Genomic DNA, 23,501 nt, shown 5'->3' with positions numbered 1-23,501 from the left:
GAGCTTGGCATTCCTCTCCGGGGGGCGGTGTGAGCTCTGAACGTGAAGCACCCAGCACGGTGCTGGGCAACAGTGAATGCCCAACACGTGTTAATGGCTGGCTCATTTGTACCTGAATCTAAGGGGAATTCTCTTACTAGTACCTGAACCTCAAAGTGAGTTTACCCTGGGACTTTTTATTGACAGACCTTTAGAAAATGTAAAATGTGGGACGCAAAGATGGAAACTATAGCAAATGAGAGTTCTGGGAGTATTTGCTCACTTTATCTGTTTTTGTTCATTTTACCCAAGGGTCTCCTAGTTGCCAGGACCTTGCTTAGGGGCTGGGGATAGTGACCAAAAAGACACAGTCTTTGCCACTGCATTCACCCCACCCATAAATCATAAATAGAATCCTTTATTTACTTGTCCAAGAGCCCTTCAGGGACAGGACATAAGTTGGGGGCCCTGAGGAAGCTGCAAGAGGCAGTGGGGGGGGCACATGACCCCAGCCACGCAAAACAAGTTCCCAGATGGCCACTCAGGGCCCTTTGTCTTATGTTCTCGCCACAGAGGCGCGTCTCAATCTGTGCCGAGTGTGAGAACCAAAACCGCACAGTCACGGACAGGAGGAAGCACTGAGGACCTGCAGAGTCACAAGGCTGCTGCAGGGGTGTTGGGGGCCTTGAAAGCCAGTGCTGACGCCCTTCGGCCGGCGGGAGAGAAAGGACAGCTGGGTCGCTATGGGAAAGAGGCCTCGGGATTTAGCTTCTCAGGGAAGGAAACTGAAGGCAGGGTGGGGTAACCCACTAGGGCCACTGGGAGGGAGAGCAGGGCCAGGGCTGGAAGCCAGTCTTCCAACAAGGCACGCCAGCCCAGGCCTCTCGTTTGTCTGCCAACCCACTAGAAACAACAGAGCCTGTCCGGCTGCACTCCTGTCACTCCGCCTTCAAGCCCGCCAGCCAGAGCCCTGTGCAGAGGGCTCTTGCTTAGAGCAAATGGATTACTGAGCAGGAAAAGGCAGATGTGCAAAAGGGAAAAATTAGTGTCTTTTTCTTCTCATCAGGAATTCTGATATCTACAAAGATGCAAATGTGTTCTGCACAAAACAGGTGTTATGGGAAGCATAGCTCTGAATGGCAAGTTCAGTGTGCTGAGATGGACCCAAGTCTCAGCTCCTCCAGGAAGCTTTGGGACGCCTCGGGCTGCAGGTGCCCATGAGGGTGGGGGCATCTCTGTCACCATGGCCTGTCTTCAGAACCCACGGCCTGTCTTTAAGCCCAGCTAGGCTTAAACTTCCTTGAAGGCAAGTCTGTACCACGTTCCCTTGTGTGGCCCCAGTTCCTGCCACACGCCAGGCACAGAGGCGCCACAACATCTGGACACAACAGATCCCCATCTGTGCTCTCAGAAATGTGCCCTCGCCTGTCCCTGCGTGGCTGCAAGGAGAACATTTTACGTTTACAGGGTGTCTGAAATGCAGTAGGTATTGTAGGTTGTAGATTTCAAAGGTGCGTTTAAATAGATTCAAAAGAAATGATGTCACCCCTGGATTATAGCTGGGATGACTAAGTGGGGTTGGGGTCCACAGGGGACCTGGGACCAACTCCTCTCTGCAGGAGATTCGCGGTCAGCAGGAGCAGCTCAGCGCTCGTGGAGCTGAAGGGGGCAGTGGCAGGGGGCAGGGGGCGGAGAGGGCCGGGCATCCCCTCCCCTCCCTTCTCTCACGTGCATGGTCCTTCCAATAATCAATGCACCCCTAGCTAAGCAACCCACTGAGGAAGCACTGAGGGACTCTGCTATGAAGTTGACCGTAACTGAATTTAATTGTAATTTTCGATTATCCATGAGGCCCCTGGCCAGACATAGGAAGAATTCAAGGGTCAGCACGATGGGTTCATTTCCAGGATGCCAGAACCTGCCATCTCCTCCCCACACCTCCAAGCTGCTGCCCGTTTGGATGCCCTGCTCTGGCTTTGATCGTTCAGGCCTTTAGCTCTTTCTGAGTCTGGCCAGGGCCTGCTTTGGACCTCCAACTCTGCCTTGCTCCTCAGCCCAACTGTGTCATTAGACAAAGGTGGCTGGATTCTGTATTCACTCCTCCAACCATGGCTCTGCTCTGGCTTCTGCAGAGATGGAGCCAGCTGGGAGCAATGAGACAGGATGTCAGGTGGCATGTCTGTCCTGTGACAGGATGTCAGGCCACATGTCTGTCTTGGACAAGAGCAGGCCTTAGGCTCAGTCTTGCTGCTCCGATGAGGGGGCAGGAGGAGCAGAGGGGTGCTCACCTCTCAGGGCCTCTGGGTCACCCAGGATCCGGTTCAAGGTTTCAGCAGGGATCTTCTCGAAGGCCTCATTGGTTGGGGCCAACAGCGTGAACTGGCCATCACCTTCAAGCAGTGTGTTGAGCCCAGAGGCGGCCACAGCGGCCTGTGGGGAGGGGAGAGGATGGAGGTTTCCCTAAAGGTTCTGTGATGCTCCGCAGGCAAGAGGCACACACGGTGTCGCCAGTCTTGCCTCCAAGGGCCTCAGGCTTGTGTAGAAGCCCAAGACGAGATGGAGAGCCGAACCAAAGCTTACCTCTCTGAGCTTTGATGAGCTCCTACCCCTCCGGCCAGCTCTCAGTGACTTCACATGGCTTTGTCCTTCCCACCCCCACGCTTTGGCCCCACTATTCCCTCTGCCCTTCCTTCTTTCTTTGCTTCTCTGACCCCTATTCCTTCTTTGGGACTTGACTGAAATGTCATTTCTCTAGGTAGCCAACCCCCGATCGCCCCATGCCCACCCCCACTCTGCAACTGAGAAGGGGTCTGTCGCCATACTCTTAGGGCTTGCTGTCCTCACGTTGTGTAAAGAACTACTGGCTATACTACCTGGGTGAGCTCCAGGAGTGGGAGGGTCCCATCACCCGCGTCTACAGAGCAGCCAGAATATCTTGCAAAAGCATCAAGCGCCTCCCTGTGCTCTCGGGATGAGGACACACTCCTATGCCCGGTCTGCGGCCCCACAGGACTGGCCCCTGGTGGCCCGGCTGCTCCCGCCTCACGCTCTGTCGGCGTAGTTGTCTTCATTCCGGCCCTGCTGGCCTCCTCCTTGCTCGACCTGTTCCCCTCTGCTGACCGTGATCTTGCCCCTGTGCTTTAACTGGCCGTTCTCATCCTCTAGTCCTCAGATCAAAAGTCACCTCTTCCAGAGAGACCTTCCCTGACCATCCAGGGTCAACTGGCCTCCTCTGCTTCCTACTCACTGACTTTACAATGCCCAGCACAGTCCATGGCTACCTCGTGTGCATCTTGTCTGTCTCCCCAGGAAAAAATAAGAAGTGCCACAGAGGACACAAATTGGTCCATCTTGTTCACCTGTATACCCCTGGCACACAGAACAATACCTGGGAAGTAGCAGGTGTTACTAAGTACAGGTTAGTGGGAGGAAGGATGGGCGTTAGGGGGATCCAAAGAGGAAGAAGGAAAGAAGGAATATTTGCTAAACCTAAACAGTAAGAGGAGGTTACTCAGCGGGGTCAACCACGGTTAATCAAAAGACGTGCCCCCAACTTTGTGGGGACATCATTCCCTTGCAGACCCCTGCCCTTGGAGTGACCTGGAAGGAAAGCAGGGGGAAAGTTTGGAGAGCAGAGTCCCCTGCAGAGCCACTTCCTGAGGCTACCTCAGAGGCAGCCCAGCCCCAGGGTGTTTGTCTCTCTGTGTTGGAGATCTCCAGGGGAGGAACTACCCCACCCCCCTTGGTGTCCTTTGTGGTCAGGAAGTTCTCCTTGAATCAGGGCAAAACCCCTGACGGGGCAGCCTGTGTTCACTTCCTCTCAGCAGCCACTGCCAAGAGCAATGCCTGCCTGCCACTCCAGTTGTAAGACAAATGCCTGCTGGGAAGGGCAGAAGGAACAGTACTCGGTGGCCAGGTCAGAAGCCAGGCCAGAAGTCAAACCCAGCCTCCCATGTCCACATTGGTGGCCTCACTGCCGGTCTGGGTTCAAAGGAGACACGGGTATGGCTGCAGCAGGGCCCCATGGTAGGAACATGTGTTCCAGAAGATCAGGCAGCCTGACATTATTCTAGTCCCACGTATGGGAGCCACTGCCTGGGAGGAAGGGCCCTCTCCCCTCTGGAACCCGTAGTGCGTGCCCAGGCAGCCTCGGGCTCAAGCGACCTGCCCCGCTGCAGCTGGAGACCACGGAACTTTCCAGGGGAGTCATGAAAGGAAAGCTTGACAAAGGAGAAGACGGGCAGAGACATTTTTTTCCAGCAGAGGATTATGATGTTTCATTGTGGTCAAGCCGAGCATCTGGTAAGTGGACCCGTCCTGTTCGTGGGCACTTAGAGGAGCTTGTTCCATGTCCCCTAAATGCTCATGAACATGGAGACATCCTCTGCTTCTCCCACACAAGAAGGCCCTTTGGGGAGGTGGTGTGTCCCCAGGTCGGCTCCCCTCCCAGGGCAGTCCCTCACCCGAAGGGTCTCGAAGGTGTCCTCGATCTCGATGATCTGCTGAATGTTGTTGGTGACTGTGGAGATGACCTTATCGATGAGGTGCACCACACCATTGGTTGCGTGGTGGTCGGCTTTCAGCAGCCGAGCACAGTTGACGGTCACGATCTGCCCAGAGAAGAAATGAGGAGGAGTGGTTGACACATCGGAGGCACAGGCCTGAAGCCCCAGGAAGGGAAAACGCGGTGCAGAAGGCGGGTTCCACACCCGTGGACCCAGAGGGCCTGAGGAGACGCAGGCGCGGGAGGCAGGAATTACCTCCGGCCAATCTCACCTGCAGGACAAAACCCCAGAAACCAGCCCCACATGCGGAGCAGGGGCAGGCTTGGTGTGGACACAGGGAAGTGTAGCTGGGGACTCCCTACCCCATTGGGATAGTGGTGGATCTGGATGTCCGAATTCTGGTACATGGAGGTGAGGGCCATGCCGTGTTTCAGCTCATCCGTCAGGACTCGTCTGTTCACCATGTGGTAGCGAAGGGCATTGAGGAGCTCGATGTTGACGTTGCTCACCAGGGAGTCCAGCACTTCCTAGAAGGAAGGCCGGAGTTGCACTTAGCTGCAGACCACATGTTCAAGGGGGGAGGTTCTCGTTACCCTGGGAAAGGCGCTTCTGAAACCCCAATGGCCCCACGCCTCCATTCTGCCAAGGACCTCTCCTCCGTGAGCACCAAAGTCAGTCTGCTGAGCTCAGTTGGACAGATGGGGCACTGGAGGCAACCTGGTGAGGTGTATTTTAACTCGGGTTCCCTGGCTTTCTCTGAGGGCTCAAGGAAGACGTTTCCTGAAACAGTGGGAAAGCACTAAAGAGCCTCATCCTTCATGCCCACAAGCACCCCCCTCTGGGAAGTAAGGCAGGCATCTCACAGCTGGCAAGGAAGCCCAGGCCTCGTTGCTGGGGGCGAAGATGGTGAAGCTGCCTGGCCCTTCCATCTCAGGCCTCAGCTTCTCTGTGCGGTCTGTGTACAGCTGGGTGGTGGTCGAGCCGACGACTCCCAGGGTCTCGTAAAGGTTTGAGAGAGGTAGGGCTGTGGGGGCAGAGGACAGAGGAGGCACAGGCTGTGGGGCCCACCCCAGGCAGACGGCCCCCTCCCTGGGCTGCAGAGAGCGTGGGTACAGCTGCAGGACAAGTGTGTGGGAAAGCCCAGACACGTCCACTGTGTCTCAATGTGCCTCAAGCTCGTCACGTGTGTCACACGCTTCTTAAGGCGCCTCCATAGGTCAAACGCCTCCCTACTTGGCCTCAACTAATTGGTAATTTTTCATCTTTTAGCCATACGCAAGATGAAGCTTCTGTTCCCAGACATTTAGAGAGTACCGGCAGGAATGGACATCGGAAATAGATATCCTTATTTACACACCAGGCCTTCTGATTCATCTAGTTGTCCCAACCGGGTTCCTAATGGCCTCTACTAGAATGAAAGAGCATTACAGACCTTCCAGGTTCTTTGTATACTTACAAGCAATAAAATGTTATGTCCCACAAGGGGCCTTCCCCTCCCACAGTGAGCTCACCGTCCATTTCAACGGGCGCGAGGGAAGGCTCAGAGGCTGAGCTCCTCTCTGAGGCCATTCTCCTTTCTCCACTGCCTATTTCCCACTTGCCTTCTGCCTGAGTCTCCCACCATGCCAACCATGACCTCGAGACCTTGGTACCAACCAAAGTGCCCCTTCCTTTTAAGTCCGTCTCACATGCTCAACGAATCAACAGCAAGTATTTCATAGTTAAAACTCCCACTCTGCACAGCCCCTGGGGATATGCCTGATAGCTGATAAAATTCACAGGGGCCACACAGTCTTTGGCCATTGGTGGTTCCCTATGCCATTTCCGGGTGATCCTGCCTGGTCTACCGCTCTTCTCGTTGGACTGTGATGAGCCAAGTTCTGACAGAGGGAGGAGGGGTGGCTTCGTGCTCCAGCCTGGCTCTCTGGCAGAGCTGATCAGAAATCACTCCTAGCCAGAGACAACAAGGCCAGCAGCCCATGGCTGGGAGGCCAGCACAGGCAGGCTGGAATTGGAGTCTGTTCCACTAGCCCCGTGAGGAGGTAAGCTTGCATAGGAAGGAGCAGGGCGGGAAGCTCCGTGTTCCCAGCTTCCATGCTCTGGCCCTCGCACGGAGCCCAGAACCAGAGAGCACGTGGGGAGCATGTCCATGCAGCCTTGTGTGTCAGACCCGCGCCACCCCCCCCTCCGCCATGGACACTGCTGTCTCTCACATGGGTGTTCCTCCCTCCCCATCTCCCTCCATCTGTACCAACGGGCCAGGCCTGGCTTACTCACCTGCAGGACAGCCCTTCTCTCCTGGCACCTTCTCGTACCCAGGGCAGCACTCATAGCTGATGACTCTGCAATGAGACACACGCATGAGGGGAAGGCGGGGCTCCCCTTCTCCTGGCTGTCATCAGTCCTCACTCCAGGAAGGGCGTCCACAGGCAGAGGAAGGGAAACGATGGTACAACACTGTACCGTCTTGGAGGAGATCATTCATTCTCAGTCCTATTTGTGCCTTTTGGAGCAAAGACCTTGTCACTCTTCCTCAGCTTTGTAGAATGTTCCTAATCGTCGCCATCCCTCCAGCAATGGTGGCCTGTTCAATAGCAGGATTAGAAAAGAGCCCCACCAAGAACTTATCTCCAGCATAACTCACGGCGAACCCCATGGTTAGCGTTCTTGGGCCAGCAGGGAGGAGGAAGGGGAGCCCCGGACCTGTCCTGGCTGAGTCTGCCACTAACCAACTGGGACCTCCCTTGCCAGTCCTATCTCCTGACTCCGTTTCCTTATCTGTAAAACGTACGTGTGTATCTTCCAACAGTCATGGGATTCAGTCTCTCACAGTCATTTGCTCTCCAATTCGAGGACCCGGAAGGACAGTGTATAGATGATCATCAAGTTTTTCTGTCTTTACAATCAAACTCTAACACTTTTAAAGTTAAAGTAAAAACAAAGCTCTTTTTTCTCATTTCTTTAAAATAAGAACAAAATTTTAATCAATAAAAACATTTATATGGTTTCAAATTGAAAATATACAAAGGATTACATAGCAAAGTGTCCCCCACTCACCCTCATCCCTCAACCAATTCATCCTATCGTCCTTCCAGGACCACATCATTGATATCACCAGTTTGCAAGGTTCTTTGGTACCTGGATGAAAACAAGACTGGCAGTATATAATTTGTGGGTTGTGTGTGTGTGTGTGTGTGTGTGTGTGTGTGTGTGCTGTTGTTGTTGTTGTTGTTATTGTTGTTTGGAGATAGAGAGAGAAAGAGAGAGAGCAAGCAGGGGAGGGTCAAAGACAGAAAGAGAGAGAAAGAATTCCAAGCAGGGTCCATGCTCAGCAGGTGTCATGACCCTGGGATCATGACCTGAGCCAAAATCAAGAGTCAGATGCTCAATCGGCTGAGCCATCCAGGCGTCCCTGGAAGTATACAGTTTTAAACTTTGAAATCATTTGGCAGAAAAACTTCTCTTCTCCCAATTCTGGCCAGTATATTATGGGACAGTTGTTGTCTTCTGGAGGTCTGAAACACACAGCTTCAGCTAACCGCATATTCTGGGGAACCAAAAAGACTGAGAATTCCAAGAAATATCACAAGGAAGTAAGTGTTCTAAAAGCTGACACCTAGGAAAGACTTGCTTCTGATCAAATCCCCAAGTTTTCTCGAAGACCACTCCTGCACTGGCAGTGAACACAGTCCTCTCTGGCAGCCTTGTAACCAGATGTGAGCAGCTATGCCCTGCCCCTTCCTTTCTTGTCCCTTCGGGACAGGAGACAATTCAGACTTGAATTCGGGTTTTGACACATAGGTGCTCACCACGGGGCTCTCATAGGATGTTTAATAACCTCGTTCAAAGACAGGCGGGCAGACGGGGGAGAAATGCGGGCTTGGGAGTTGGGGAGGCTGCTCTCTATGAGCCCAGGACATTCTGCTCTTATTAATTCAACTGGAGTCAGCTCAGGGAAGCCCTGGTGAGTCATGAGAAGACGAAGCCAGGTTCATCTGTCATCCAGGGGGTGTTTCAGAGACAGACGGACTAGGTTTCTCAGGCAGCGGGGAGCTACAGGAATCGCTTTGCCAGAAATGAGTCAGTCCACTGGGAAATGGCTAAGGAGTGCGAGCCACGCATATTCCTCTTTGCCCGGCTCCCTCCATCCTCCTGCCCACCCCATCCTCCTCCTCTCCAGCCTTCCCCTCATCCTGCTCCCTTCTAACCTCTTATCCCTAAACCCATAAGAGTTCTGCTTGTAAGGGCTAAATAGTCTCAGGACTCATGTCGACCAACCTACAATTTTATTTTCGGAAACTGAAGTCATCTTCTGCAACGAAAGTAAGATTTGACTGATGTGCAAAGGTATGCCACTGATTCTAAGGGCAGTGTGGTGTCATGGAAACAGTACTAGAGCTAGGAGACCTGGCTTGTGACCTCGAAAGTCCACTTCTCTCTCGGGGTCTCAGTTGCCTCATCTACAAAATGGGGTGAGGTTAAACTAGATGATATCCAAGGTTCATTCCAATCTCACACTCATGGTCCTAGTCCCTGGGAGTATTGTAGGGGGCAGAGAAGTTGTCTTTTGAAGGAGAGTGTCCGCTGGCTTCTCCCAGATACGTCTGGGAAGAGCTCCAAGCCTTGGGCCCATAGGTCCACAGGACACCCATACGCGGGATCCCAGGGCTCCTCTGATAAACGCCAGGGCTCTGTGGCTGGGGTTGGAGAGGTGGGATTACGGTCAGGTCCGCCAAAGCTTAGCTTCTTTCCAAAAGTGCTTGGGTGGCACTCCGTGAAATCAGAGTAGTACAGTTGGAGGATGGGTCTTCTCCTCAAAGCTCTTCTCATCCCGGGGCACCCTGTGCACCCTGTGCACATGGGTGCTGCACACTCCACACCCGGGAGCCCCCAGCTGTGCTGGCCAATGGATTCTCTCAGGGTATCCAGATGGAACCTTTTGAGTTCCATTTCAAAAAAACGAGAGAGCTCCACAGCTCAGGTGCCTCACCAGGATTTCACAGAGGACAGAGAAAAGCAACTCAAGTGTGCACTCACTAGTTTCTGTGGCCCCGTATACACGGGCATGTGTGGGGGGAGTGGGTTCCATCGGGGAGAAACAGGGTTAAGCGTCTGGGAGGAGAGACCTACTTAAGCAGGAAAGTGTCAGCATGGAGAAGGATACTTAGGATGGAACCAGAGAGCTGCAAGGGTGTTCAGGGGGCAAAAGGGTTTCTTAAGATCACAGCTGGCTAGGGGGCGCCTGGGTGGCTCGGTAGGTTACGCTTCTGACTCTCGGTTTCCACTTCAGGTCATGATCTCACGGTTTGTGGGTTCAAGTCGTACCTTGGGCTCCGTGCTGAGAGCCTGGAGCCTTCTTGGGATCCTCTCCTTCCATCTCTCTCTGCCCCTCCCCCACTAGCACGTATGCTCTCTCTCTCTCAAAAATAAATAAATGTTAAAAACAAAAAAAAGATCACAGAGACCTAGAACTCCCCTGGGATTTTATGGAGTCTAATCCCTTCTCCATTGCTTTTGGCAACATACAGATTGGGGGAAAGCAGACCTATCTGACATGAAGGGGACCCAGGGGCTCTCTCTGATGTGGTGAGAGCCTACCCTCATCAGCACCCTTCCCACCGTGCCTTGCCACGTGGGCTCTCTGCGGCCGTGTCCCACATCGGCTGGATGTGGGTCACCCCCAGCAGAGCTCAGTCCGCCAGCCGAAGGCTTTTTCCTGATTAACTGAGTGTGGCTCTGCCAGGAAGCTCTCTCCTCATCCTCTCGCCCTGCTGGTCTCCCCCGACTCCCGCTGCCACAGTCTGGCATCCTTGGCACTCCCTAGGTGCACAGGCACGGGCCATGCCCCTCACCCCCAGCCTGACAGCCTCCTGGGCCGAGACGCTGCCTCGGCTGGCAACTTCTCTACTCCCAACACTACCCCACAATACCAGCTCTTCTCAGGACAGGTCCGTGTGGCCCCAGAGAAGCAGAGGGCAGCTGGAAGTTGCAGACTGAGAAGACAGCCCACCGAGCTCCTGGACGAGCAGTGTCTGTTGTCAGCCCAGCGTGTGTCCTCCTTGGGCTCTGGCCCTGGGGAGAACACACGTGGGAAGATGTGGCTGGGGACCCTCACAGGCTCGTGCAGCTGATGCTGTCTCTCTAAGATGAACACAGGAAAGATGGACACTGTGGGGGCCTCCATCTGCCTCTCCCTAGTTTCTTGGCCTCCCTGTGCAGGGAGGACCATCTACTGGTCTCTGAATCAAATCTCATCAGCAAAAGCTGTTCTCAAGAGAGGCTCCTGGCTTTTCCTTGACCTAACACATTCCAGTAAGTAAAGACCTGAGATCAGAAAAAGAATATCCTCTAGGACCGTGAGACACTAATATTCTCCTTCCAGCTTCTCTGGTCAGAAGAACAATTTGAGGAAGAAGGTGAGGAAAGGTGCCCAATTTAGAGGGGCATTTAAAGGAGGAAGGCAAAGGCAGCATCGGTCCAAGGTCTAAGAATAGAGACAGTTGGGAGGCTCTCTGCCATTCCCCTCCAGAGTTACTCATGATCAGATAGACAGAAGCATTGGTACTTCGCTCCCCAAAGTCATTTTCTGAGCAGTTAATATAATAAGTTAAAACAATCACTCTCTCCAAGTGCACTGCACACTTCTGGCCGGCTGTCACGGCTGTGAACATCTAGGGACTAAGCAGACTCTGGAAGTAGGCGGAGCAAGGAACGCAGCCCGAGACAGAAGGTAAACTGCTCAATGTGTCATGATTTCCAAGCAGAATCACAGAGCAAACACAGCCCGGTATGGTCTAGACATCAGTTGTCCCTCCCCCGCCACCCCCCCACAGACTGCCCATGTGGAGTGGTTCCTTTCCTGTCCTCCTGGCTTGGAAACTCAGCTGAGCTTTCTTGAGCCCCCAGGACAAAATCAAAATTGTGAGCTCCCCCATGAAAAGGGCTTGTTTAACCTACTGTCCACCATCAAAGGCCCCATCACCAACCAGCGTCCAGCTTGGTTCATGAGGAAGACAGCACCTTTAAATTTTTTTTAATGTTTATTTATTTTTGAGAAAGAGAGAGGCACACTGCAAGCAGGGGTACGGGCAAAAAGAGAGAAGATACAGAATCCAAAGCAAGCTCCAGGCTCCGAGCTGTCAGCACAGAGCCTGACATGGGGCTCAATTTCACAAACCTTGAGATCAGAACCTGAGCCGAAATCAAGAGTCAGACTCTCAACCAACTAAGCCACCCAGGTGGCCACTGATCAAATCACATCGTGATAGACGAATCCCCCATCACACATCTATAGCACTTAACAGACAGGGCCTGCATCAGCTACCCATTGTTGCAGTAACAAATAATCCCACACTTAGTGACTCAAAACAACACACATTTATTGTCTTACAATTCTGGATGTTAGAGCCAGAAAGCGGCCTTATGAGGCTAAAACCAAAGGCGGCATTCCTTTTAGACGCTCTAGGGGGGGAATCTGTCTTTTCCAGCATCTGGAAAAGCTGCGTGCACTTCTTGGCTTGTGGTCCCATCACCCGAACCTCACTTTTAATTGCACCATCTCCTTCTCTGACTCTGCCCTCCTGCCTCCCTCTTAAAAGGACCCTTACGATTATACTGAGCTCACCAGATAACCCGGGATAATCTTCCCCCCTCAAGATCCTTCACTTAATCATGTTGGCAAAGGCTCTCTTTTTCCTGGTCAGGAAACACTGTTACAGGTTCAGGGATTAGGATGTGGACGTCTTTAGGGGGGTGTTAGTCACCTACCACAGGACATTACCCCAGATGGTACAAGGATTCATGTAAATTCTCACCCAAGCAAAATACCCTGGCAGCTAACCTGCCTCCTTGGAATTTACAGAGTGGGAGAGGACCTTCAGGAAAACCTGTACGGCCAACGTGTCCGGTGAACCCCCGGTGTTTGCTCTACGTCCGATCTCAGTTATTTTGAAGTAGTTTATCCCAGGTGGCTACACAAGGAACATCAAACAAGGAAAGAAGTGCCACTGTGGGCCCGGGGAGAGCCTGGCGTCCCTGGACCATCCTCTTCTTTTTCCTCATGGGACCAAGGCTGTGGGATACAGGACGGGGAGGAACAGGAGGGCTCTTGTTCAGCTTCCCTGCAGATGTCCCTGGGTGCCCTGACAACGTGAGACCTACTGGAAACGGCTCTGCCCGCTGACGGAAAGGCTCGGCCATACCCCCACTGCCTTGGGTGCTGCAGCCTTAACACAGTGCTGAAGAAGTATTCATACTTCAGCCCCTGGGCAAAGCAACGCTGCTCCCAGAGAAAGGGGTGTGCCCCGCCAGCTCATGTTGGCTTCGCGGAACCGGCTGCTGAGCTTGTGAGATGTGTTACTCACAAAATAACTTCAAGACTCTTAGAATGGACAGCTACCACTCTTAACTGCTGGCTCCCCCGCCGGCCCTGTCTGTGCCACGTTTATGATGCCTGCGCTCCAACGATGACTGCTACGTCCCCGTGATGTCAACTCTGACCCGACTTGGCCGTTAAGCAGGCCTCCCTCTCCTGGGGCTCGCACAAAGGAGGCCTGTTGAGAGGCGGCGAGGTTTCCTGACCACCGTTTCCTGCAGCATTGCTCAAGTCGCTGCATATAAAGTTTTTACGGTGACTGATCAGACTGGGGCCTGAAATCACGGAATGGGATGCCGTCTCCCCCCAAACCCTCTTTGCTCGATTAGCTATTGTATCGTGCTGGTGCTCTTTAGGACCTGAAATAAAAGCTCATGTGAATTTCCAAGTAATAAAATTCACTCAAGTCACTAAATAGGGGCCCACTGGTAACCACTTCCTGTAATAAAATCCATATGGCAGGCTAGACGAACAGCACCAAAGACTCAGGTTCTTCTCTTTTTGGAAATGCAGCAAAACCTCCGTCTGACAATGTCATGTCCTTTGACAGGAGGACAGTGTGTGGCCAGTCCCCTTCCTTCCTCCATGGAGTTGGAATCCAGGGCCTCCAAGCATCCAACAAGTGGCTTCAGGGTCCCGGGTCTCTGTGTGACTGGACACTGCAAAGTCTTCACCCCGAGGCCCTGGGTTTAGTGCCACTTGTCTGCTTTCAAGTTTAAACTCTTCCTCCAGACTTGGGCCCCTTGGTGACCTGGACTGCCTCCTTCCCCGAGACGCTTGGCTTCCTTTCACCCCAACACACACCTCTGCTCCAGCCTCTTCCCTAAAAATTCTCACTGCCCAAGTCGGCCCCATGCTGAGACGGTCCTCTCTGCTCCAACCACAACTATGTTCCCCATTTCCCACTCTCGTCTTCACCCAAACAAATGCACCAAGGGACCCATTTTGGCTGGAGGGACCCCTTGTCAGCTCCAGCCAACACAGCTCTCTGCCCCTCCCTTCGTGGCCACCTATGGCGCTGAATTCCTGGGGGTCAGATGGTAGCTCTCTCTCTCGGGTCTCGGTCCATGTACACATGTGAACCGCAAGCCTGCTCCTTCTCAGTCTCTGAGAATGGGGACGCGTTCTACTGCCTCCCCTTTCCCTGCCTGAGGCCTCTGGACCTCTTCCAAGTCAGCTCCTCCGATGTTGCATGTGATGTTCCAGGAAGGGACCCTCTTGTCCCGGATCATGAAGTTTTATATCAACTCATGGTTTCCTATCCTCATTTCCTGTTTTTGAAGTAGCCCAAAGCAAAGGCCACATGGAAGAGTTGAATGCGCACGCAACCCCTTCTGCCTCTGCAGGACCAGGTCAACGGCTGGGGCTGGGCATGGGGCGCCGCATGACTCCACGCTACACCTCACTTTCCCCCCCACAGCCTAGCCGCCCATTCCCTATCTACCCCAGGCTTCCCCTGTGCTCACTGGCGTAAGGTTGCTGTGCTACCACATCACCACCTTCTTAAAGCCAGACCTTCCCCGAGGGAAGAATGGGCCATCGAGAACATTTGCCAACACACAGCTATGCGGCCTATGCCCTGTCCTGTTACATAGATGAGAAGGGTGTAGGTACTGACAGCCAATAAGCCAAGGTTATGACTCATCGTTGACAGGGGTATCAGCCGGGAACTGCTGAGGAACGTTACCCAGCTATGGTTAACTGGTCAGGCAAATGCTTCTACACAAGGCTGAACAAAATACCACAGCCAACACCACTCCGAGGCCAACTTGACATTACAGGTGGCTCTCATCTTTAGGGAAACCAGCACTAACAAAAATGTGCAACTCTTGAAACCCAGGGCTCCGAGATGTAGAAGGGCTATTTGCTTGGTACAGGTCTTTGGTCACCTTCCAAGAAGCAATTATGTGCGGCCTACCTCTATGCTTAATTAAGTAATTAATTCACTCTTACATCGAGTAGATAATACACACACATGGGAAAAATCAAACAGTACTAAAGACTTTCTTGTTGTTTGTGTAACAAACACCGTGGAAGGACACCATGGAAGGATGTATGGTATAGAATTTGCATTAATCTCTTTTTGTCCACGGCAGCAAACACTGCTGGGTGTTTACTCAACTGAACCCAGAAGGTACGTCCTCTTAGTTCACTCAGCCCTTACCTTTGAGGCTGGGTGTGGTCAAGCGAGAGCCAGCTGTCATGGATCTGCCCTTGACAAGCTCCCAGGGAGCTGCCGGTCTCTCCCCTGCTCTGCCATGAGCCCTAATTTCTCCTGATTCATACCAGGATTGATAATTGCCTAAAGCAGTCAGGGTCACAGGCTGGGATATTTCTTTTCTATGTACATTTTCAGGAAAGAGCATTTTCCCTTCTTTCGCAGGTTATGAAGCCGAAGGAGACGTCTACTCAAAAGCAATGTCGCAAGCAATACATTTAAAATTCCCTAACATGGGAAAGAGTTCAAGAGAGTGGCTTAGAAGCTCTTAATCCTCCTAGTATGCAGACAAGAGGAAGGTCAGGCCCTCAAAAGTGGCCCAGGAGGTTTCTCATAGCACTTCTTCCTGTCTGTAGCAGAGAGCCAGCTTTGAGATCGGTTGACTGTTGGTGCCAAAACAGATTAAGCCTCCTAGGAATTCTGTTAGGACATGCATGCCACCCTGTTTCCACCAGGCAGCACAACTGGGGCGAATGCCACCTCCCTGGATGCTGACAGAGGCACTGAAAAGCCCTGTTGTAACCACACTGGTCCACACCCCATTGGCACTCTCACCACTGTCTGCATGGCCTAGATCTGCAAATAACAGCAGGTAGCATTTACTGAGCATTTACTATATGCAAGGCACCTTATTCAGCCTTAAATGCATTCCTTCATTCGATCCTCATGATGACCCTGTAAGGCAGTCCTTTGTTGTTCCCATTTGACAGATGAGGCAACTGAGGGTTCCAACGGTGAAGCTGCCTGCCCAACTAAGTGGCACAGCCAGCATCTGAAGCAAGGAAGCCTGAGCCTATGTTTTTAACACGTTTGCTGCCTCATAACATGCATGTTTCTAGGCATCCAGTCTTTTGGGGGTGTTTACCTTGTGACTGCAGAGCAGGAGTGCTGTGTAAGTTCACCAGTGGGCTCTCTTTCCTAGAGACACAGGCCAGTGGCATCTCTACTGACTCTGTACCACTTGGTAAGTATTGAGAAGCATGCCCACACATACATGCACACACACACCATGGTTCACGCTGCTTATAATCCCACAGCAGCCCTGAAGAATGTATCCAAGTCTTGTCAGGAGCCTTAAAAACGCAAACCAAAGTTGGCCAGCCTCCTGGGGCACCTGCGTGGCTCAGTCGGCTAAGCATCCGACTTCAGCTCAGGTCACAAACTCGCTGTTCGTGGGTTCGAGTCCCACGTCGGGCACTGTGCTGACAGCTCAGAGCCTGGAGCCTGCTTTGGATTCTGGGTTTCCCTCTCTCTCTCTCTGTTCCTCCCCTGCTTGCACTGTCATTTTCCCTCTCTCTCTCAAAAATAAAGATTAAAAAAAAGAATTAAAAAAAAAAAAAAGTTGGCCAGCCTCCTAAAAGCGCCCCTCCCCAGGACACAGCTGTGTGACACGTTTGCACACGCATCTGCTTGACTCCTTAGGCAGCCTAACCTTTCAGAAGGCCGGCCCTGGCCCAGGGGCCCTGCAACTGGCTTACGTGCAGTGTGCCCTCTGAGGTGGCTGGCAGTCTCGAGTGCTTACAGATACTCACGTTGATTTGCCACAGATCTTCCTCTGGTACCACTGCTTGCAGTTGGTGAAGTACTTCTTGTTGGTGCCGATGAGCTTCTGCACAGCACACACGTTGGGGCTGAAATAAAAGCAGTGGTGTCAGCAGGACGGTCGGCACCTCTACCCGACTACCATGTCCTTCCCGCCATGTGGTTCTTCCAGGGTCGTTAGAATGTTCTAGAATGGGTCGTTAGAATGTTCTAGAATTGTCATGGGAATGTATTAGAATGGGTCATTAGAATGTTCTAGATATGGAGAAGGCACAGTCATGTCAGTGTTGGGACCTGCGGGGTGGCTCGGGGGCAGATACTCTCTCCCTTGATTTCGAGCTCCCCTGCAAGTTTCCTACCAAATTAAACCCTGTCAAAGTGTATCTCCCACACTGACATAATTTCATGGAAGTATCCTTCTTTGACATAGGTAGTGGGTCCGTGTAAATAAAAGCATCTTAACATTTTTAGATCAGATTACAGATTGAGAAAGCTAGCTATGTAGTACGTTTGTGAAGCCAGGCAGCTTTGAGAGAAGCCCCCGGCCCTTCTCTGCACCCCCAAACCCCTCTGAGACAAAATGTCCACAGGCTCTAACTGGGCATCCCAGTGCACATAGCCAGCCCCTCTGTCATGAGAGGAGGCCCAAGTCTGAGCCCAGCACCTCCTAGGCAGCTCCACACAGACACACTCCACATCCCTAAGCCAGGAGCCTGGCTCTGAATACTACTATGCTGGCTGAGGTGAGGACCTTGGTAGGCGACACTCTCCCAATGGACTCTCAGCCATTCACTAGTTAGGCCCCTGCCTGAGTCCACTGTCCCCAGAAAGCCTCCCTCCAGTGTCCCAGGCGACCCTCTCCTGTGCAAATCTACCCCAAAATATGGCCCTTGTTTGATGCTTGGTACCAAACAGAATCCAAAACTGATCAGAGTACATATCTTTCTTCTCTCCAATTACCCCCCCAAAGACCCTTGAGGGTAGGTGCGCTGCCTTGTTCTCACTTTTACGTTCTACATGGGGCCCAGCACTGGGTCAGGGTGAAGAAAGGGCTTGGAAATGACCTTGCTGAAGATACTGTTGCTGGGACCACCCACTCGGAGGAGTTCTCGGGAACGCTGGAAAAGCTCAGTGCAATGCCCAGGGTTCTCTTGAGAAGCCCCCCTTCCCAGAGCTGGGGGGGGGGGTTTGTTGGTGTGTCTTTTAACCAATGTATGGAGTCATGACCCAAACCATGCTCAGGCCACGCAGTGGCAGGATCTTCATTAGGAGCCCCGGGGGGGAAAGGAGTTAGCTGTGTAGCGGGAGACAATTGGGAGGGGGTCTTCCTGACCTGAGGCAGGAAGTTCCTCGGCTGAACCACAAGTCGGAGGAAAACAAAGCGAAGAGACTGAGGGCTTCCACAAAACCTCTGTGTCCTGAGAGATTCAGGTGTCATTTTTATATATCACCTCCTCTGTTACTTTAAAAACGTGCTTAGCAATCATCACTTGCTGCCAGGAAGCCATGGGTACTGCAGCAACAGCTACACCTACCATCCCCATCGTATCAGCTGCAGGAACGTGGTCAGCTCTCAAAAAGTCAGAATCGGGTTATTAGGTAGGAGGGCGCACTGACCTTTTGCTTCTCTGCCCTCTCTCTTCTACCATATGGAGGTCACTTCTTTGTCCAGTTTGTGGCTTAGGAGGCAAAGGTGCACGGGCCAAGGAGGCACACTAAATATTCGTGAGTCGGCATAAGAAGCGGAGGGCAAGGGAAGTCGGGGGGGGGGGGTGGCAAATCACAGGCTGGCAGGGAGGTAAGCCCGTGTCCCCTTAGTCCTAGCTGGGTCTGACCAGATGCCCAGAGGATTCTAACCGAAGCCACCTTGCTCCTCTGTTTGCCGCCTGGGATTCACAGGTTACAGCCGTCCCCAAATAACCCCTGGAGAGTCCCCACTGGCCACACTCCAGCCCTAGGTACTGTTTATTGCTGTACAACCTCAGAAGTTCTTCTATCTGCCCAAGCAGGAAACAATTACTGTCGATGAATTCCCTGCAACTTTCCGTAGGCGGCTGGCGAATCTTCAGTGAGTCTCTTGTGGATATGGCTCTGACATTCCTCTGTGGAGTGAGTTTCCACTGCTGCGGCCCCTTTGAGACAGGAGCAGAGGCTGGGGGTGGCTCCCACTCACAGCAGTGGGGGGAGGGGTGGGCTGTATACACAGGAAATCTAGGCTGAAGTTTAATAGAAATGACCTAGCCATTTCTGGGCCCTCTGCCTCCAGCACAACAGTTCTGCTGTTCAACTCGGATTTGAAAATCAAGTGCTTCTTGGGGCACCTGGGTGGCTCAGTCGGTTAAGCGTCCGACTTCAGCTTATGTCACGATCTCCTGGTGTGAGTTCGAGCCCCACATCGGGCTCTGTGCTGACAGCTCGGAGCCTGAAGCCTGCTTCAGATTCGGTGTCTCCCTCTCGCTCTCTGCCCCTCCCCCACTCCTGCTCTGTCTCTCAAAAATAAACATTAAAAAAAAAAAAAAAAGAAACTCAAATGCTTCAGGAAATCCAGTCCAGTTTTGGATGTTGGGAGTCAGAAGTGCAAATGAGTTTCTACTTCTCCGTATTTCTTTTCCCCTCCCTGTAGCAACATGGATGCAGCTGGGAGTCAAGAGATCACATCACAATCTCTACTCTCCGAACAGCTTCCCGTGTTGGGACTAAGTCACTCCAACCCACTAAGCTGCAGTTTCCCCACCTGTAAGATGGGAACACGAACGACAGATCTCCTGCGCTGTGGTGGAGATGGGAGTGTGGGGTGATAAAACGCTGTCCGTGGGCAAGGCACACTTCCTAGTTCTCCTTCATGTCTTGGAGCATGCCGCATTGCCTGAAAAGAGCAGATTTTTCTTCCCTCTCTGCCACTTCTCACTTTGAATGAAGGGTTGGGGCTTGAACAAGGTTACCCATTTTGCACAGGGTGCCACACCTATGTGCAAGGCCAGGCAGTCCCTCAGAATTTTCAGGGACAGTTAGATCACAGTAAATGCAACTGTGCCTGCAAGCGTTTGGTCACAGTTCACCTGCCTGCACACCCACACTTCACTGGGAAGGGTGTGTGTGTGTGACTTCCCAGACCATTCTGCCCATCCCAGATCTCTATAGGCCTTCCTAGAGGCCTTCCTTTGCACCCCCCAAGAAGCAAAACAACAGGATTGGCCTGCAGGGGCATGGGGAAGAGGGGTGCAGAGGCAGTTGAGCTAATATCTGAAATCCATAACAAAGAGCACTCGCCTTAAAAAAAAAAAGTCCTATTTTTCAGTTGGTCATTGTCTCTTCTGAGCTCTGAAGGGAAGGAACTTCTCTATCGAGATGACTCTTGGTGGAGCCCTGACAACACCTTTGGGGAAGCCTCACTGTGGTGTGCATGGAGATCCCACTCTGGGGGACAGCACTGCTCGGCATGCTATCGGGACCTTCTCCTGACTTAGTGGCTAACATACAGAAGGAACAGAAACCTCCCAGGCAGACTGCGGCACCCAAACAGAACATGCTTCTTTGGCAAGAAAGGCAAGAGAGGAAAGGTGAGCTGGGCAGAGACAATGAAGATGCCAGTCGCACACATTTTGACTTTTACGTCTCTTATGATCCCCCTCAACTTTTTGAGCTGCCCCCCTCACCCTTCTGTACACACAGCCACAGTCGAAGGTGATTCTCCCCCTTCCCTAAAGACCCCAAGACATTCTCCTGTGCTCTACTCTTTCCAGGAGGGCACTGAGGCCACAGCTCACCCTGCCAGTCTGCAGAAATCCCCCTCCCCGCAGCCCTGGGCACCTGAAAGGCCAGGTAAGCCCAAGGCAGAGGGAACTAGGACAATTGCTCTCTGTGGGGGGCAGCCGGCACCCACCCCTGGAGCACTCCTAAGGGTGGAGAGCCAAGGCATGGTGAGGCCTCTGAAGTCACCTGTAGTCACCCCCAAAAGTGAGTTTTGACCTGAGTACAGGTCTGCCCAGTCATGTGGCAGCCTGGGCACCACCTGGGTTCAAATGCCAGACCCAGTGGCATGACTCTATCCACGTATGGTTTTACTTACTTGTGAAAAAAGAGTTGGTGCAACGGGACGGGCTGGAAACTATGGCAAAGCCTGGGTGAGTGTGAAGCGGGATGGTCTAGTCTGGGATGTAGAAATATCACCTGTCCCTGTCTGGGTCTGGGCTGGTGTCTTTACCAGGTCAGACCCTCTGCCTGGGTTTGCCTCCTTCAGCCAACACATCAGTGTCAGTGTCTCAAAGGAATATCTGTGAGATCATGTGCCACATTTATGATCCCAGTTAGTGTTTTAAGGCAGATTCCAGTGTTGGCTCCAGTGCAGGACTAGAGAAAAGGGATGTGTCCTCTCTGGACTCAGTTTCCCAGTCTACACAGCGTGGGTGAGGCCCACGGAATTCTGCTCTTCATCTGGCAGGGGAGGAGGTGCCGCTAGGCCCCTGGGGTGCCTGGTGAGCACTGCCTGGAGCCAGGTGGTGGGCGCGGAGCCTGACCAGGTGAACAGGAGCCCATGGGCTTTGGACGGTGCCACCTTGTGCGGCTCCAGTGCCACATCTGTAGGCGCTCTCCGGACAAGGCCCTGGCTGCACTGGACCATGTGCCCTGCCGGGTGGGCTTCCTCTCTGCCCTGGCCACCTTTCCACGGTTATTCTGGGCACGGCCGCCAACTCCCCCTTCCTACCCCTGGGAGAGGAAGCTGAAAGCCTCGGTCGTCCGGTGCTCTTGTCCCGAGGGCCGGTGTTGCCGCTCAGTTCTCCCACCCCTTCCTCTACGAAGCCCGTGCCACGGGCTTGCCCTCCAGGTCCCCCACCTCCTTCTCTCACCCGGTGCAGGGCCGGTCCCTCCGGCCTCCCCGTGCTGCCTGCTCGGCGTTTTTGCGCTCTGTCCCCTGCGCCCCCGGCCCGTCCCGCGGCCACCCCCGGCGCGGCGGCCGGCTTACCCGTGTTGGCGGCCCCGGAGCCGGCTGTGCTGCAGCACCAGCTGGTAGGGCGACTTGGCGGGGCCCGCCAGGGTGGCGGCGGGGCCCAGGGCCAGCGCCAGGGCGAGGGGCAGCAGCCGCAGGAGGAGCGCCATGGAGCGAGAGGACGCGGACCTCGGGAAGTGAGAGCGCCGCCGCCGCGGGCCAGGTTAAGTAGGCGGCGAGCGGGAGGGAGCGGCCGCGAGGGGCGGGGAAGCCGGGCGCCCCCGCCTCCGACCCGCCGCCCCCGCTGCGCGGCACCCCCGCAGCCCCAGGCCCGCGCTCCCCGCTGCGCCCTCCTCGGGGCCACGGGTCATCCGGCAGCGCAGCGGGTGTGGGGGGCTGGCAGCGGGGACAGCGTGGCGGGCGGGGCGGTGGTGTGCTGGGTTCCTCACACGTCTCTGTCCTCCAGGCCCGCAGCTTGCCCAGCTCCGAGGTCCCTCCCTGGTCTGAGGCTACAAAACTCTGGGGGAGAGGGGTGACTGACGGGCACCGCTGATGCCCACCGCACTCCCATCACACTCGGCCTCTGCATTTCGGGAAGAGCACTCACCCCAGGGCTTGCTAACTGGCAGACAGATAAGGAGTAAACCTTATGCCTGCCAGAAGCTAAAAATACATGGGGCAGGTTTTGTTAGACGCTAAGCTACCCTTGGAAACCCTGGAGAAGGGTGGGGTCCCTTGCCTTGGTACACACTCATTCTCTTTAAGTAAACGTCTCTGCAGCACCACGCGCCAGATGGATGCTGTGAAGAGATGGAAGAAGGGGCAAGATTCCTGGCCCGGAGCAGCGCAGAGTGCCTAAGCAGACAGTCACATGGGAGGGAGCTAAGTATCCATCCAAACACCTATTAATCACCCACCAGTTACCTGGCACCGGTAGCCCTGGGGAGACAGAGGCATGCTAGCAAAGGAGATCGAGGCTCTTTCTGAAAAAGCTCACCGTTTAGAGATCCCTGAGCCAATACCCTGCCATGGAGAGTGGCAGCTGGGGCCTGGGGGGCTGGGAGGAGACCCTTGGCTCTATGGAAGTGACACCTGTTCCTCGGCCTGAGGGTGAAAAGGAGTTAGCCAGGTAACCACGGCATGCATTCAGGAACAGGGAGGTCAAGGAGAGAGGAAGCGGGATGACACGTCACAGGACCCAGACCCAAACTAAGAGTCGTGCAGGTGACGGAAAAGCAGGCAAGTGACATGATCAGTGTCAGGAACAGGCTGGGAGAGGCCCAGGCAAAACAGGGCGAGCCTGGGGTGGGAAGGTCAGGTGACTAGGAGGGGGACCATGTAAGAGCTGGACCAATAGTGGTGGAGGTGGGCATTCAGAGAGGCGGACAAACTCCAGGGGTGTGGAGGAGGTAACACACTCAGCAAGACTTGGACGCTGTACGTAAGAAGGGGAGAAGGAGGAGGCACAATGACTAAGGTGCTCTTGGCATGGGCATCTAGGCGGGTGGTGATACCATTTTTAGAATAAGGGACACGGACGGGGTTGCAGGTTTGCCAGGAGAGGGTAAGTGGTTTTGGATCCTCTCAGGTTGATGTGCTTGTGACTCATCCAGGTGGAGGGTCCCACAGACAGCTGGATGTGGGATGTGGCTCTCTGGGGGGGGCTGGGGTATGGAGATTCCCACGTGGGCGTCACCCTGGGCCTGCATGAAACTGAAGCTGCAGGAGTCCCTGAACTCTGGGGGAGGGCAGGCAAAGCAGCAGGTGGGTGACGGCAATGATGGGGAGGAGGCAGGGCACAGAGCAGTCACCAGGCAGGTGGTGCAGCTGATAGAGGGACAGGAGATGGGGAGTGTGGAGCTACACTGGGGAGGGGGCCCCGCAAGGAGGGGCTGTTAGCAGCACTACTGTATACATGACAGACTCAGCCTGCCCCGTTACAGAGAGCCCCTGGGG

The 23,501-nt window shown here is 53.8% G+C and overlaps 1 protein-coding gene and 1 long non-coding RNA gene across 2 annotated transcripts in view; both read right to left on the bottom strand.

Annotated features, from left to right (window-relative positions):
* The window catches only part of TGFBI (transforming growth factor beta induced), a 32,786-nt gene extending 10,985 nt beyond the window's left edge, over positions 1-21,801 (bottom strand). The window contains exons 1-7 of the mRNA XM_042984393.1: positions 21,582-21,801; positions 16,609-16,707; positions 6,762-6,826; positions 5,348-5,508; positions 4,847-5,011; positions 4,443-4,589; positions 2,268-2,409 (exon numbers count right to left, since the gene is read on the bottom strand). Of these exons, the coding sequence (XP_042840327.1) occupies positions 2,268-2,409; positions 4,443-4,589; positions 4,847-5,011; positions 5,348-5,508; positions 6,762-6,826; positions 16,609-16,707; positions 21,582-21,715 (913 nt within the window). The 5' untranslated portion in view covers positions 21,716-21,801. The remainder of the gene's footprint in view (positions 1-2,267; positions 2,410-4,442; positions 4,590-4,846; positions 5,012-5,347; positions 5,509-6,761; positions 6,827-16,608; positions 16,708-21,581) is intronic.
* Positions 6,973-7,720, bottom strand: LOC122238021. The gene is made up of 2 exons (XR_006216958.1): positions 7,276-7,720; positions 6,973-7,068 (listed from the first exon to the last, which is right to left on the bottom strand). It is a non-coding gene; the product is annotated as an uncharacterized LOC122238021 (long non-coding RNA).
* Positions 21,802-23,501: the final 1,700 nt, after the last annotated feature.

Source organism: Panthera tigris, chromosome A1, assembly GCF_018350195.1.
Source record: "Panthera tigris isolate Pti1 chromosome A1, P.tigris_Pti1_mat1.1, whole genome shotgun sequence".
Classification (NCBI taxonomy): domain Eukaryota; kingdom Metazoa; phylum Chordata; class Mammalia; order Carnivora; family Felidae; genus Panthera; species Panthera tigris.
The sequence above is the reverse complement of the archived record's forward strand: the minus strand, read 5'-3'. Positions and strand labels throughout refer to the sequence as shown.